Here is a 17293-nt window from a genome sequence, read left to right as displayed (position 1 = left end):
CACTGATTGACCAGACACATTCGAAAATGGCCTGTAAACAACTTATTTTGCAAGTATGATGAACAGCGATAAATATATGGACGCTGAAGTGCAAGCACGTGTAGCAAATGTAGCACTGCCAGTTGTCGTTCGAGATTCTTAGTCCTCCTTTCCGTTCTTTCAATCGTTCACATATACATTTCATGTCCATTATTGTGAAGCCCGTGAGAAACAACAAAAACATAGCTCCAATTACAGCATCCTCCATCCTCCTGTTGTTAAGATTCCTCTTCTTTGTTAACGTTGTTGAACGCTGCGCACAAATAACATCTGTCGACTGGCTTACGTCACGTCCTAGTACACACGGTCGGTGCGAATGCAACCCTTTAAATGATACTGGGAAATAATTTGCCCAAAGTCGTTTAGTACTGTACTTTTTGTTAGTGAACTAAATCAGTGCGAATGGCCATATTGTAGGTTTGTTACCACATACTGCTAAGATACATCATATGCAAACACCGTCTAAAGGGGAATTTTGGATCCAATGTCCCCATTAATATATTTTTTTTTTACTTTCTTTCCTGAAAATCTTTTTTTTTTTTTTGGTCATAAAATCTACAATGTTGTTTGAAGTAACATGCCACTTCTTCTGTAAATTCAAATATATCATATGATCAACACAGCTCTTTTCTGACTTGTCAACTGAACACAAAATTATGTTCTTGTCATTAGATTATATTACATTTTAAAATGTTCATATTCAGATTACAATTTCTTTTCTGTAGATTACATTATGACATTTATAGAATTGCAGTACATTATTCAGAATTGATTGACTCATCATAATTTCTTTTTTTCTCCTTTAATTTTTCCTTTCTAAAACAATTCTACTTAAATGTTTTATTTTATTTGTTTTATTTTAAAGCAAGTTAATTAGTTTAATTTGAAATTGTATTATTTAATTAATTAATTGCTTTTCATCAACTCACAAACCCCCTGCATTTCAATCACAAACCCTATTTGGGGAAACCCTGGATACTGTAATGTTCAATACATTTTATGTTGTTGATAATGATTAATGGATACGATAGTTTTAGAGTTTGGTAAAAAAACGAATCTAAAGATAATCCAAACATATTAAGAATACATTACCTAATATGTGTAATCCAATCAATTAGCTTACAAATGACAATTTCAATCAACAAACTGGTTGATTCATGATTGATTTGTTGATTAATTCAGACATTTCTTGAAAACGTTATTTTTATTCTTTGAGGACCAAAAGCTTGGAATGCAATGGGAACCGAAAAAATGAATCATGCAATCACTCCTATTTGCTCAGTAATGCAATTCTATTCAGTTCTAGCATGTTTGGCTCCCTTATTGTTACATTAAGGAAACTGGCATATGTAAACCATTATAGAATTTGCTTTGTTTTCAGCATCAGTCAAGCTTTTCACACAGCTTCCAACATGAAGCTAAGCCACCTGTACAGCTGGTGCCTGCTGCAGCCTGGACTGTGCCCAAATCTAAGCGGGGCACTGGATTTATTCATACATCAGAACAGAAAGACATTCGGCAGCTCCTCACAGTAAAGCAGCACGTTGGCTTCTGTGCAAGAGAGTCACTAAAAATAGGCTGCCACCAAGACTAAGGATGGGGATATAAACAAATGTATTCTGTTATCTCACAGAAAGGTTTAAGTATGAAACTTCATGCAACAGTGAGAAATGTCAGATGCTTTAGAGGAAAGTTTTAGACCTGGGTGTGAGGAAAGAGATCCTTTGTATTGTCATCAATTTCTAGACAACAAGTGTCCACATTGTGTTTACATATTGTCACTTGCGGAGAAACAGAAATCCTACCTCGGCTTTCTCATCCTGCTGCAAAGAACAAACAATAAATATTTTGACTAAGCAGTGTTTAGTGAAAATTATGACTTGATATTTCCTGTCTTCTTGAAAGAAAGGGGGAAATGTGTATGTTGGTGCCTCTGTTGTGTGTGTTCTGTGTCTGACAGTGTCAGCAATAGCTGAACAATGTTTTTCATGTGTTTTAGTGAAGATTCTGCAGTAACGAGCTTGCAAACTCCCCAGAGAATATCTTATGCCTTAAGAATGTGTTGATGAGCAAAACTGATGTCAGGAGGTGTCATTACAGCAGGCACGTACAAACGCTGTTATACACACAGACATTTACCGGCAGTCAGACTGTTGAGAAACAAAGATGTGCTGTGGTAGTGCTACATAACAAAAGTATCCTGAAATACTGCTAAATAGGATGAGAGGTTTATATATATATATTAGTGGTGGGCCGTTATCGGCGTTAATGTGCTGCATTAAGGTGAGTCTCTTATCGTGCGATAAAAGAAATATCGCCGTTAATCTATTCTCAAAGTTGGGTTGGGAGATGGGTGTATACTAGGCGAGCTATGATGACTTTCACCTATTTTTGCGCAGATGTATACCTAGCTGAATCTGTAGAGGGCGAGAACGAGTCTTTAAACCTGTATGTATGCCTACTGTGAAATTGCCACATCAAACGTGACATGCTAACATGGATGCAGCTAAGATGCCGCTGGGTTTGCTTCAGGGAATTTTTTTTTTTTTTAAAGAAGCTTCCCAATGGAAACCTTGACAAGATGCACGCCTGTTTCACACATAATCCGTCTGCATTGCGTATGCAGTATGCAATCGATGTGCTTTCACACAGGACACGATTGCAGTCCGCTACTCAGTACATAAACGATTGCTGCACTGCTGCAGACGCAACGCTCCTGGAACGCACTGACGGGCCACAACAGCGTGAACGCTGGAACCCGTTAACATGGGTGCGTAAAAAAAACTACGAAATGCATACGCACTGCAGACGGAGTATGTGTGAAACAGGCATAAGGTTGTTTGCACCTTGTGCAATGTGGAATTCATTTACAGCTTTCTCAAGCAGTTTGTGATGCATTTTGGAAACAGGAGATGAGCCCCTGGTCTAATGCACCACCTGGTTTGAGAAACCCGTTCTTGAAAACTTAACGTTACTTTTAGTCATCATTTTATTTGGGTAGCACACATATTCTGAATGCCTTCGGCAGAATTCAAATGAGCCATTTTAATCTAGATGAATCTAGATTAATTCCAAGATTACAGTGAGATTAATCTAAATTTAAAGAATTAATCTATGCCCACCACTAATATATATATTACCTACTACGTAGGTTAACTTGGGGAAAATCAGTTTGCTTTGTAATGGAATACATAATCAGATATTCAGTGTTTGGATTAAATACTTTTTACAAGTGTTTTTGGGTTTCTACTTCTACACTACTCTCCGGAATAATTTGTATAGTTAGCTGACATCATTCTAATTTAGTAGATTGTGGTCATTAGGAGTTAATAATAAGCTTTACAGAATCACACTTATAATTGCACTTCTTTCTGATCATTAACAACTGCAAACAATTAATGGCATTGTTTAGTCAGTACCCTGGGCAATTGCTAATCATTAATCAATGCTTTCATATGAGCATGGTTAATTGCATTAGTCATAAATCATAACCTTTTATTTTCTACCATGAAGAACCAGACTTTTTTCTCTCTCTCAAGGGTTTTGTTTGCAGATTTTCCACAGAGATCTAGGATTCTTCAAATAATTGTATATTATGATTTCCTTTTTTTTTCTTTTTTTTTTTTTGTAAATAAGACTAATGGCAGATTTCAGTAAACAAGGCAGCAATGCGCACAAATTGATTAATACAATGAAATCCTTTTAATTATCAAAAGTTCATTCACAGAACTGAGGCCCACAGTGTTCATCTAGAGGCAGTGTTTCTTATCGTCTGAAGCTGGTACTCTTTTTCTGCTTTTCAGCCCTTTTGTTGAGGAGAAAAATCTATTTAAGTGGCTGAAGCTCTGACACAAAGCAAGAGCAGAAAGCTGTAGAATCTGCTGGCTTAATTGATTATTTGCGCAGAGCTGTATATCAGCGAGGTGCAGCATACCCTTGGGAAATAATGTAAAACAGATAACAAGATCAAATGTGGAAGACTTGCTTTCTACTGCCAGCTTTATTAATCTGTTTCTCTCTTAGTCAAAATGGCTTTTTTCCCCTCTATTCCATGCAGGTTTTCGCATTAAGGCAAGTTACGCCTCTTTGTCCCAAGTAGAATAAAAGCTACAGCTGAGGGAGGTTTTATGAAGCTGTTTTGATTTGAAAGAATATGGGTGGCTCATGATTTCAACATTAACTGAGCATTTGAGCTGTAAGCGTCCGTGTGGCAGGAAAATTGAAAGGGTTAAGCTCTGTTTTGGCTTGCTTTTTAAGAATTAGAACTGGAATTATTCAGTGGCAAGAGGTTTTAGAGACTTAATTTACTTTAAAACCGAGCTGTAAGGAAATCTGCGGAATCACACATGTTTGTATTTTGGCCTTAAAGGATCAGGCTTGTAGAAAATACAAAAGACTCCCTTGCTTGCTGCAGTAATTTTTGGATTGCAGATTTACACCAGTGAAACAGCCGCAATACACTTGTATACATGGCCTTGTAGGTTCTCTCTTTATAGCCGAGATGCTGTGAGTGTTTGTATTAAATCCAAATCAAACCAAGTGTTCTCTAATTCCACATTCTCCCATACTGCATTTACATAATAAAAATTGCATAGCAGTCTCGCAATCTACTAGACATCCTTCCTCAAACATCTCTCTAAGCCATTTCCAACTCTGTAAACTGATTTGTTTTTCTTATTCATGGGGTCTAGCGGCACATCAGACATGACTGTAATTGCCTTGCTCTCACCAGGGAGCTTCTTGTTTCTCATTCTGAAGTTTATTCTCTATTTCATGTCACCAAGGCAAAGAGAAAGACTTCACCCTGGGAGAAATGACACTCTCTCCGTCACCAAGAGGAGAGTGAAAAGATAAGAACGGTAGATAAATATCTGCAAATGTGCAGCTCGAAATGATGCTCGCCCATGTTCTCATTTTAAAATAAATGGGTGTTTATAAGTGCACTTCCTATGAGTTTGGTCAAACTGTGGCAGTTCGCAAAAGCGAACGCAGCGTAATGCACTAACAATTCCATGTTAGTCAGAGGGACCAGCAGGTTTGCGTCTGTTTTTATGAAATCAACTCTTGGGATTACTCTTCTCGTTCTCTAATTGAGCTGCTTCATTTAGCATGGCGGTAATGCTCTAAATGGCCAGTTTATATTGACTGCAAAAAGGGCTGCTCACCCCAGGAGGTGATGATCTACAGAGCGGCAGGAAGTGGGAATGAACTGAAGGTTATGTACGTCAGCCCTCCTTCAAATGAGATCCTCGGCAGCTGTGGATGGTTCTGTTTCTTCTTGTTATTTTAGCTCTTCCAGAATCAGACCCTGTCAGGTATAATTACGTGATAGATGATGGTACCAGGCAACTAAATCTGTAGCTTTGTTCTGGGAAGAAATGCAGTTATTATACAAGTTTTAGGTTTCTGAGCTCAGAATGTTTTTTTTTTTTTATGTCAACAAACGCCTTCCTCTGCATCCATGAAAGGAGGAGGGATAATGTCAGCTCAGCTTAGTACATTTCTAATGAATGTTTTATTTTCTGCCCGAGGTTGCGTCTGAAGTGTTTGGACACTTGGAGGTTTGGAGGGGGGAAGAATACCTGGGAAATGCAGACAGTTTTGCAACAAGATATTTGGAAAAATTTATAGTGCCATTTTAACCTTCTGACTGCTTAGTTCAAGAAAACAACTTCGTTTTTTTTCTTTTTCTTTTGTTACATTGACATTACAAGAATCCACCTGCATGTTTCAAAATGCTAAATGGTTTGAACTGGAAAAGTTAAAAGGCAGCCACAAGAAAGTGAAACGTGCAGTACAGCTATCAGTTTGGCAACATGCTTTTCTGCTGTCTGTTGTCTTGTAATGAGTTGGATTAAAAAGTTAAAGTGTTCTATGAATGATAATAAGTGCATATTATATATTTAGATACTGACATTTTCTGCAGTATACAAATGCTACCAATAATGCAGTTTGTCATTAAGTACAAATGCACAGCATTTTCTTTTGTCTTGAATAAAAGTTTCTTTGACAAGGAAGAATTAGACTATTAAATATGTATTTTAAAAAATGCATTTAAAATGTATTATGTACACTACCATTAGAAAGTCTGAGGTCAGTCAGATTTTTAATATGCTTTTGAAATAAGTCTCTCAAGCTCACCAAAGCTGCATTACTTGATCAAAAATACAGTAAAATGTATATTGTGAAAGATTATTACTATTTAAAATAACTGTTTCTATTTGAATATATTTTAAAATATAATTTATGTCTGTGATGCGAAGCTGAATTTTTTAGCAGCCAATGCTCCAGTCTTCAGTGTCACTTGATCCTTCAGAAATCATTATGACATGCTTATTTGCTACTCAAGAAAAACAGTTGAGCAGTTGAGTTTTTATTTACTATTCACTGTCTATTTAATGTCATGTATTTTGATCAAATTAAAGTATTCTTGCTGCATTAATGTATTATTGTATGTTCAAGTATTTATTTCTTCAAAAAAGACCCCAAATCTTTGCTTGATAGCGTATAATAAAACCCCACATCTGTAGTCTTAATGTGTTCACTACTTTTTAAGTACAAGCAAGAATAGAATTTTGGTTTGACAATCCCCAGTTGTAACAGGTTGGCAGAGGGCAGAATCGATATGCATCTGGTTATGGGATCGGCTGTAAAGTTATTTTGTATTCCATTAGTAGTCTAAGGTGCTTAGCAGTAGTCATTAAAAAGGCTGATACATGAAAGCCTTCCAAAACACCTGCGTCCTTCTTTCTATTCTTGGATTACTCTGTGCAATTTGAGGTTAAAAATAAAACTGAATTGTTTTTGTTTTTTCTATTTCAAAAACATTCACTCCAACTATGTATCATCAGATGAAGACAGCTGAAACTGAAATGGCATTTTTCATCATACTTCGTACTTGAAGCACAGACCTCAAAAAGGGCAAAACAAAAGGACTTACAGGCACAGGGTTCATACTTTGCTAATGTCTGGTGAGCATGGTTGGGATATTAACCTCACAGTGTGTTCTTCGGCTGAAGTCTGTATTATACCTACATCGTTGTCAGGTTAATTACTGTGCTTAGAGGCAAACAAGCCTGCTGCTTATTTTTTGTGTGACCTAAGAGTAAATGCCCTGTCTTATATGGAAAAAGAAGTGCTTCTCTGATTGCTGCACAGCCAGAAATCGGTGGCAGTTTCTCCGGAATAATAAAGGCATGATCATTTTAGGCAGCTGCACTTCATTTTTACCGTCAAGTTTTCACATCTGAAATATTTTTATTTAAAAGGAGACCCTGGAAATTCCACATCAGAACTGTACTTTTATCAGGGTTATGGAAAATTTAGAATTGAAAAATTGTCTCCCAATCACTTAAACCATGATTTTGAATTGGCAAGAAGTTGAATTTGTATGACAAAATGGGAAATCTACTGAATTGCAATTCAAAGACAATGAAAACAGCAGTCTGAGAAATGCATAGCATATTTTTAGCCTATTAATGATACATCCTGATGTAGCATTTTATCTTTGTTTCTATCAGATTCCATCATGAGACTGGTGTTGAAGTACTTGGACAAGATGAGATGTTTCCGGAAACGTTCCACCATTCCTTTTCTGGTGGCACTCATTACCTTCCTGCTCTTCATAAACCTCTACATCGAGGATGGCTACGTTCTGGTGAGTTTGTTTACCTGTTGAAATCCAGCAGGTAAATTACAGAGGCCAATTTATTTACAACATCAGTGGAGCAGATAACAAGACAATAGTAGGCTTCACAACAACTTGGCTACTGTTGTTGTATGTGATATAGCATGAATTATCTCTGTGCTGAATAGTTATTTTGTTTATATGCTTTAATTACCAAAGGTTGCGTGTAAGGCTGCCGGTGCCGTGCTGCGCATGTATAATTATCAGAGCTCACACTGGAGCCTATTTAAAATTTCATGATGTAGAGGCAGTCCAAATGCAAGAGACAAATGTATTATTCATAAGGCCAACTTTATGATCAAAACTTTGTGATCATAGCATGTCGCGTGTGTTTGTCTGTTGAATTATTAAAAAATCTGTACCCATTTTGACTAAGTCACTGTTCCAAATAACACCCATTTAATTGAAATATAAACACCATCACAGCCAGGAAGAATTTTGTAAAGTGTGATCTGTTCATGTGTGGTAAAAAAAGACATTGAAGTATAGCAAGGATGCTATAATTTAATACAAGATAAGTTATTTAAAAAGTTGAGTGAGTAATATTGTGTGTACACTTAATTATAATAAAAAAAGGCCATAATTTACATTTAATGAGATTATACAAAAGTGTGCAAGAATATTGCCAAATCTAAAAATAATGGTCTGCAGCTTAATCTTAAAGATGCAAAAGGAATCGTGGCATATCGTGTACATATAATCCTGTCTTAGACATTTTTTCTTGCTTTATTAAGGCTCATTGAAATGTTGTGACAGACTTTTTACTTACATTGGACTTGTGACAATATTTAGACTTGGATCTTGGATGTCATGTGTTTCAGGAGGAAGACAAACGTCAGTTACGAGAAACCTCAATGCATCCGCTGAACTCAGAGCATTATGTTCATACATTTAAAGAAATCACCAATTTTTCTGGAACGATCAATGTGACTTATCGGTACCTCGCTGGAACACCTTTACCTCGAAAGAGTAAGACTTAAGTCCTTTGTACACTTTAACAGTGCACACGGTTTAAAAAAATAAATGATTTATCAAAAAAAAATATGTACAATGTGCAAAACTGCACAACTGTATTATTTATGATCAAGCATTTCGACTTGTGCATTTATGTATATATTTAATTATTTATCTGTGTTCTTCTGTATATGTATGTTTAGGCACACACACACCCCTATATGTACATATACTGCACACGAGAAGGCACATACATTACATATTTTTTTACATATTACATAATTTTGCTTTAGGTAAATGTATATTGTTTTAGTAATATTTGTATATTCCTCACTGGACTGCATAACAAAATTGATTAAGATTAAGAGCTATTATTGATTAAGAACTTTTTTAGTTTTAACTTTTATCAGTTCAAGGCATAGATTCTCTTCCTCCATAATTTTTCATGTACTTTTGCAGAGTATCTCACCATTGGATTGTCGTCTGTGAAAAGAAAGCGAGGAAACTACCTGCTGGAGACCATCAAGTCTATTTTTGACCAATCTAGTTACGAGGAGCTCAAAGAGATTGTTGTGGTTGTCCACTTGGCAGACTTTGACCTGGCATGGTGCGAGAGCCTAGTTCATGAAATCTCAAGGAAATTCGGCCACCATATCATTGCAGGACGGCTGCTAGTTATCCATGCACCTGAGGAATACTACCCATCCCTGGATGGGTTGAAGAGAAACTACAATGATCCGGAGGATAGGGTACGCTTCCGTTCCAAACAGAATGTAGATTATGCATTTCTGCTAAACTTCTGCACCAACCTGTCAGACTTCTACATGATGTTGGAGGACGATGTGCGCTGCTCTCGAAACTTTCTCACCGCCCTAAAGAAAGTGGTAGCTTCTAGGGAGGGATCGTATTGGGTGATGCTGGAATTCTCCAAACTGGGCTACATAGGGAAGCTGTACCACTCACGGGACCTTCCCAGACTTGCCCATTTCTTGCTCATGTTCTATCAGGAGATGCCTTGCGATTGGCTTCTTATCCACTTCCGAGGCCTACTGGCTCAGAAGGATGCGATTCGCTTCAAGCCTTCCCTTTTTCAACACATGGGCTACTATTCCTCTTATAAAGGGGCAGAAAACAAACTTAAGGATGATGACTTTGAAGAAGACTCCCTTGATATCCCAGACAACCCACCTGCCAGTTTGTACACAAACATAAATGTTTTTGAGAGCTATGATGCTGCCAAAGCTTACAGTAGTGTGGATGAGTACTTTTGGGGCAAGGCTCCATCCACTGGGGACTTTTATGTAATAGTGTTCAACAAGGCAACAAAAATCAGCAAAATCAAGATCATCACGGGAACGGATGATCGGCAGAATGATATTTTGCATCACGGAGCTCTGGAAGTGGGGGAGAAATTAGTAGGAACTAAAAAGGGAAGGCAGTGCTCCTCTTATATAACTTTAGGGGAGTTTAAAAATGGAAACATTGAGGTTCAAGATGTGGACCACAAGATAGCGTTTGATATTGAGTGTGTTCGCATTGTGGTAACAGCAAGTCAGAAAGAATGGCTTATCATAAGAAGCATAAGCCTCTGGACTATTCAAGGTGCCGGTCAATGAGAACTTTTTTGAACCGTAGCTAAAGGCACAAGTATCTGTTTATTTATCTTTTTTATTTATTTCTGCAATTTATAAATTATTTATTCACCTGAGAAATTCACCTTTATTTATTCAAATTTATTCAGACTAATTTAAAGGCAGTACAATATTTCACACATCTAAGGCATTTCAGTTAATTCCAACATGAACGATTCAGACAATAAAGATATATATATATATAATATATATATAAAAACATTAAGAGTACTTATTTGTTTCCCTCGTTTTTCATTATTAATTCATAATGTGTACTCCTCAACAAAGAACTCTGAGAAGCTACTCTGTTTTGACTCTTCTTTGGCCAAGGTGTACACTGCACTTTTTGCCCCTTATTTTCCTTAAACCAGACCTATTTATATCATTTTTATTGAGATTAATTTTAACAACTTTTATTAAACATTTTTCTTGCTTGAAGCAGAGATCTATTAAGGTTTACAAAAGAAAAAAATATTTCCCATTGAAGTAAGATAAACTTAAAATGAGATGTTCCTGATAAACAACTCTTGCTATATATAAGCAATGATTTTTCACAGTGAATCTGTTTTCCATATTTTAACAAACAGGCATCTCCAATTATAGTTACTGAAAAAGTTGCTTGAAACTGAATTATAAGCACTTCATTTGAGTTAAGGTTTTTTTTTTTTTTTTTTTTTGGTTTTTTACTCTTCTATACCTCTAAAATATTTGCTTATCCTGCTCTCCTTTCTGCCAAGTACACAGGGTCAATGTTGTCTTGAATATACAATGTATTGTGGCATGAATCTACTCCGCAACATTTCCTGTTATCTCCACACTGAATAATAGCAGAAATGTTATTCAATCAATCCTGGGCCAAAAGGGTCTCTTTAGTAGAGTTTTGTTTTGTTTGTGCATTTCTTCAGAGGCATGGACTGGGACAGTGTGGCTATTTGCCCATCTTCTGAAGTGTTGTGTATGGACAGTACAGTGAGAAATGAGGTAAACCTCCTTCCCCTTTTCAGTATTTTCCTCCTATCTTTTGCGCCGCGCAATTTTACCAGGGTAAACTGAATTTTGTTCGACTCATTCCCCCATAAAATGACACCAGCAAAAACCACCCTAGAGCAGACCGTTCTCATAGCAAACCCTGGCTGTAATTGTTGGACGCTCCATCTAAATGCAGTTTTCTGTCATTGTGTGAGTGTATGCTCTATACACCATATCTGTCACTATGAGTATTTGTTTACTCTGTTTACCAAATCACTTTTCCACAAGATGTTTTGAGAGACATTAAAACTTGGTTTCGCAACCATCTAATTACTCCGTCAGAGTGTGCATGTCACATGAATAATGCAATAATAAGACAACTGTTTACATGACTCTGTGATGTTGCAGAATGTGTTTATCTCCTGTTTTTCTTTATTTATTTATTTTCCCCATGAAAACAACTGATTTTCTTTGGTCTATTATCATACTGCAGTTCACACGTGTGTAGTAGTTCACTGGATCATAAAAATAATCTGTACTTTGCATGATTTTTGCAGTTGTCTTTTCCAACACCCAAGATACAAAATGTACACTACATTAAGAAGTGCTTTGCACAAACTTATGTCAAAAGTTAACTCTGCCATAGTTATCAAGAAGCCATTACTACCACTATTTCTCAGGCTAGAAATGTGTTACATTGCATTCATTTCTTTCCCAAGTCAGAACTGCATTGTTTCTTTGTCACTGTTTTATTCAGCTTACTGGACGTGAATACCTCTTGCTCAATTGTATTTGTGAATGGATGCATTTCAGACTTTTATGGCTATTTAATGTCACAGTATGTTTTCAATAGTTTTCTAATGCTTTCTTGTGAGCAAAGCACAGGTCCTTTTTTTAAACAGCCAGCTAAACCTTAGGGCTGGGTGAGTAATGAAATGTTACAAATGAAAATATTGGAAGGTTTTGTCTTCCTAATAAAACAACTGACTAAATCATTGTTCATGCATGAGCTAAGAAAGAATGCCGCAGTGTTAGTACGCCTGTCGGTTTTAGGCTTTATGACTTGTTTTCAAGTGTCTTCTCTGAACTTGACTGGCTTTGTACTGTACTTGATTTGTAATTTAACTGTACTTATACTACATTACAACAACGGACATCTTACGTATCGTGCTGCATAGGTGAAGAGAATGTGTTATGATGTACAGTATGTTGTATTTCTCCCACACTGTTTGTCACATGGTACTGTAACTATATTGTAAAATTACATATATTTTTTTACATTTATCATTAGAACTGTTTGCCTTGTATATTGTACCTAAATATACAATGACTCAAGTGATGAGTTGACTAAAATGAATGCCATTTCATCATTGAAAATCCAGAGAATGTAAGGAAAAACACTTCTGGGGAAACAAAATTCTTTTTTTGTAGAGGTCTAAATAAATTTGCATGCAGATGAACACATCTCTCCTGCAGTAATCTGGCTGGACGCACAGTATAAGCCAGCTTGGATACATTTGAATATTCTCTGCCTTATAAGTTCCTAGGCCTGCTTTTGTGTCTATGCAGGTGAACACAAGTTCAAACAAGCCACACTATTCAGAAATCCCTTACTGCTGTGGAAATAAACATTAGCTTGTGTGATAAAGTGTATAAAGGAATTTTAGAGTCTTGAAATGATCACAGATGTCAGTGGATTCTATCAAACCATGGCCCAAAGCAGTAGCTGCCTCATGTATTATTTATTTGTTTATTCATATGCTTTGTGTCATGTTTATACATTCATAATGAATTTACAATGCTTAGGCTATATTTTGGCTGGATTTTCTGTTTCTATTCCGCAGTATATTACTTCATCATACAGTGTTTTGTAGAAACACAGGATTTTCTCTTAAATTATTTTGGTTGTTGCACAAGTTAAAAAACAAAGGTAAACAAGGAAATATAAATTATACACATTGCCATGGTATAACAAATACTTCCCTGAGGAAATATTTCCAATCGCTGTATTCTCCCTCCAAGTTAGTCTGTAAGTGTTGCTCTTATGATAAGTGTCAAGGATTTTGCAACATAGTTGCTGATAGATTTCAGACTTCGGATGGATGCGACTGCAAAGTCCTTAACTGATGGATTGTGACATATTGTCATATATGTTTCATATCCAAACAAAGCTTTTACAGGTTTGGAATAACATGGGGGTAAGTGATTAATGGCAATATTTTAATTTTGGGGTGGAGTGTCCCTTTGAATTGATTGTGAAATTGATTGCATGACAGACTATTTCAATTTTGTATTGGGCCTTGATGTCCAAGATCAAATCTGGCTCTTGAAACCAGTTCAGTTAGGTGCACTTATGGTACAGATAATGGTGGAAACTCGTTCCTTTGCAGTAATTCTTTCTTTCTTTCCTATTGTTTTTAAAATTTTCCCCTCTCCACAAAACATTTGAAATCAATTTAAGTATCGCGTAGGCTCTTTGAGATGTCAATCACAATCAATAACAGCTATTGTGAATCACCCCAGTGAAGCAGGCTCTCAGTAAGTAATGCACATTTCATAGAAATTTCATCAAAGTTATTACTTTTTGCTCTCACATTTTGATCAAGTACTACATGTATTTTACAGACATAGGTTTTCAAAGAAAATAATAAAAGTAAAACTGAAAATTGTTTTTACAGCACTTAGCAAATTCTTTTCTTGTATAATGAAATTAATTTTTACCATGATAAATGATGGGTACAGTAGGAGAGACTGCAGGCAACTGTAACATGCTTAACTTCAGTCACAAATAAACCAGTGATGAAACTTAATTCAGCAGATGAAAAATCCTTGAAAAGGAATGTTTTGTGAGAATATTTCAGCAAAAAAGTGATGTATGAAAATTTATTTGCTTATTTTTTCCACAATATTTTTGGATGATTGTGAATTTTAACTATGTATTACTTTTCAAGTTATCATCAAATCATTCATTTTTTAAGCCTTTTTTACTGTTACAGTTTCCTTTGTAACATATTCTTGTTTTTCATACCAAAGGATTGCAAGTAAATTGTCAAAAATCTGTTCTTTATGAAGGAAAATATTACAATTGTCTTCTTTATAATTCATGTTTCTACATAATTCAATTATGTATATATGAACAACTATCTCAAATGATCCTTACATTAGTGTTCCCTAGAAGGCCTATTTTTGTTGCAGACCCAGCAATTTCCACATTTTCAGTACAGAAAATCTGAGGCTACAGCAGCACTGCCCTTCAAAGTGGAGTGGAACTAATGCTGAGGTGAGTCCATATGGCAGGCGAGATATGTGGGAAACCGTAGCTAATATGCATTTTAAAAGGTGTCAGAATGGTCCAGAAAAACCAATATGCCATAATAACTCCTGGCCCCGCGCAGAGCATCACCCAATCGATTCGAGGTTTCCATGGCAGCCAGTCTGCGTAAATAAGGTACCAAACCATACAATCAGATGATGCGAATCTGAGGCGGAGAGGCTTCTCATATCATATTCCCAAATGATCTGCTGTGCACAGGATCTCTCACGCCATCTGATTCCCAGGAAAAATCATTATGGATGTTAATACCTTCAGTGAGGCAGGCAGAATATAAAAGGCAGGGAGTGGGAACCAATCGATTGTTTTTTACTCAAAAAGTTCAGCTGAGTTTCATATGAAAGTAATTCCACTTCGATCTGTCTCAAACTGCAAGCTGATTAAGCCCCAGAGCTCTACAGTGAAACTATAGATTTATCAGTACCTCAATATTACACCGTTAATGGGACAGCATGGGGGTTGAATTTGCAATAGAAGAAATCTTTCTGGCAGAGCTTTGGCATGAAAGATGTGTCGCTTTTGTCATGATTCTGCCCTCGTGTCATTGATTTTTCCTAGTCTTGAGGCAGGATCATGACAGACCCATGTTTTGTGTACAAGCGCATGGCCTTGTCTTTGGGCCATGTGCTTGTGTTGTCTCGTTCCCTTGCCCCGCCCCCCTTGTTAACCTAGTCGTGTCTTGATTGTCCTATCTGTAACACCTGTCGTGTCTTGATTAGTACCCCTATTTAGATCTCCTAGTGTGCTCTGTCTTGCGTCGGTTCATTGTCATTGTGATTGTACCTCAACTGTGTCCTACAATTGTGATTGTGTGTGAGATTGTGCTGTACCCGCTGAAGTCCTTGTATTACCGTGAGTGTTTATAGTTAGTATTTAGAGTCCTTGTTTATCTTGTCAGTCCAGTCCTGTTTTAGTTATTTAGTCTTTACCTTGCTCCGTGTTTTCCCCCTCGTGGGTTTTGTTTTCCCCTTTTGTAATAAACCCTTTGTTTGAGAATCCCTGTCTGCACTTGAGTTCCTCCTTGCCTAACCCTGACAGCTTTAAGATAGAAATATTTGCACATTTGCTTCAGGGACGTCAAAGTAGAAGAGCAAATAAAAGCTTTTAAATAGTTGACCCCTTTTAGGGATTGAAAAGCATTTACATCAAATCACTTAAACATTTGTGATTGAGCTATAAGGAGGATAAACGCGGGCAAACATTGCACAAACCCTAAGTGTGTTACTGCAATTGCCTTAACACAAGTTACTTGATGAAACCATGATTGACAACAAAAAAAGTATTAAACAGTTTTACCGCATTGAAAGCATTTCAAAGTAAAATGCCTGCAGTGCTTGAGGTTTATTCACGCCTGCAAGCCAAGAATTTTTCAAATATTACCCTTAGATGAAACTTGTGGATGACAGGTGTGGAGGAAAAATATGTTGAAACGTGTGAATTATGTGTTTTTATTCAGTTCTATTGAACCCAACACCTCACATATCTCCAGTGACTTGGTTTACCACCAATCTGTGAATATTTTAAGCCATTTGTGGTAGAATGGTAGCTGCAGGAAATCAGAGATTACATAGCAATTAAATAAACACAAAAAAAACTGCTAACCATTAACTTTTAAATAGCTTGTCTGTAAAATATAGTCTCCACTTAATAGCTGTCCTGCCCCTATAAAGAAATCAAGGCATGATTGTAATTGTATTTGATCTGTTTTGTGTTGCAACATCCAAATCCAACAAAGGAATCCTGGCATGTATATGGGTTTTTGAATGGTTTAAGGGCCTAGTGATATGGATGTCAGAGAAAGACGTGATGAAGAGAATGGAAAAGAAAAGCATGAACAGATTGATGGGTAAACAAAGGAGCGTAAAAAGTTGTTCCCCAAGGAGCGGAGGAGCTCAAAACAGAGATGTGGGTGATGAATGGCTTGTAATAAGCCGGTGACTGTCTGACGGCCACTGATCTAAGGTCCCTTTGCGATTAGATGCTCTCACGCTCACGGGGAATCTGCGATGACAAGGATGTGATCTGTGTGTTGATGTGTTTGGGGCCTGGTGTGCCATTGTGAAACAAACTGTCGCTGAGACAGAAGGGCCACGTTCTGTCAAACCACCTCTGCACTCCTATTTTAAAGAACAAACATGCTACATAAACTTGATGGAACGATATGGAGATCTGGGCCTTTTGGACCCGTTAAAGTCAGCATGAAATGAAACAACACAGTCTATGCATGTTATAGATATCATTGTGAACATTTCATCCATGCATATATTTAATTTTCAAAAAATGTTTTGACCTTGCAATGTTTATTCAAAATGGCATCAACTGGACATCTCTGTTGACATTTGCAGGATGTCTCCAATCATTTATTCTGTTTAAACTTCACCCTTGCAAGTTTGCGTTCATCTTACTTCAGTTTTGAGTACAATGTCCAAAACACTCAAAACATTGGATCTGCGTAGAACCAATTTCAAATACTTTTTATTTTTATACTTGGATGCACGTCACAGTATGAAAGAAAAGATCTGCCATTGGCCATCTGACTGGCATATAAAGCTGCCAATCATCATTTGTTTTATTCAGAATCATGCTTAGGGACGTGAAAATTTTAAGTCGATGTCCCTGCAAGAACATCGCCTTAAGTCCTCAAGAGTCTATCATGTCATTGTCACAGTTGTAAACACAACC

At 36.7% G+C, this 17293-nt stretch overlaps 1 protein-coding gene across 2 annotated transcripts in view; it reads left to right on the top strand.

The window, feature by feature from the left end:
• Positions 1-10834, top strand: part of LOC127934730 (alpha-1,3-mannosyl-glycoprotein 4-beta-N-acetylglucosaminyltransferase C-like) — a 109636-nt gene extending 98802 nt beyond the window's left edge. For both annotated transcript variants that reach the window (XM_052532296.1, XM_052532297.1), the window contains exons 3-5: positions 7560-7696; positions 8548-8695; positions 9140-10834. In XM_052532296.1, the coding sequence (XP_052388256.1) occupies positions 7568-7696; positions 8548-8695; positions 9140-10296 (1434 nt within the window). In that variant the 5' untranslated portion in view covers positions 7560-7567 and the 3' untranslated portion in view covers positions 10297-10834. The remainder of the gene's footprint in view (positions 1-7559; positions 7697-8547; positions 8696-9139) is intronic.
• Positions 10835-17293: the final 6459 nt, after the last annotated feature.

The sequence above is a fragment of the Carassius gibelio genome, chromosome A18 (genome assembly GCF_023724105.1).
Source record: "Carassius gibelio isolate Cgi1373 ecotype wild population from Czech Republic chromosome A18, carGib1.2-hapl.c, whole genome shotgun sequence".
Lineage (NCBI taxonomy): Eukaryota > Metazoa > Chordata > Actinopteri > Cypriniformes > Cyprinidae > Carassius > Carassius gibelio.
Note: the sequence above shows the minus strand (reverse complement) of the source record. Positions and strands in the feature narration are given on the sequence as shown.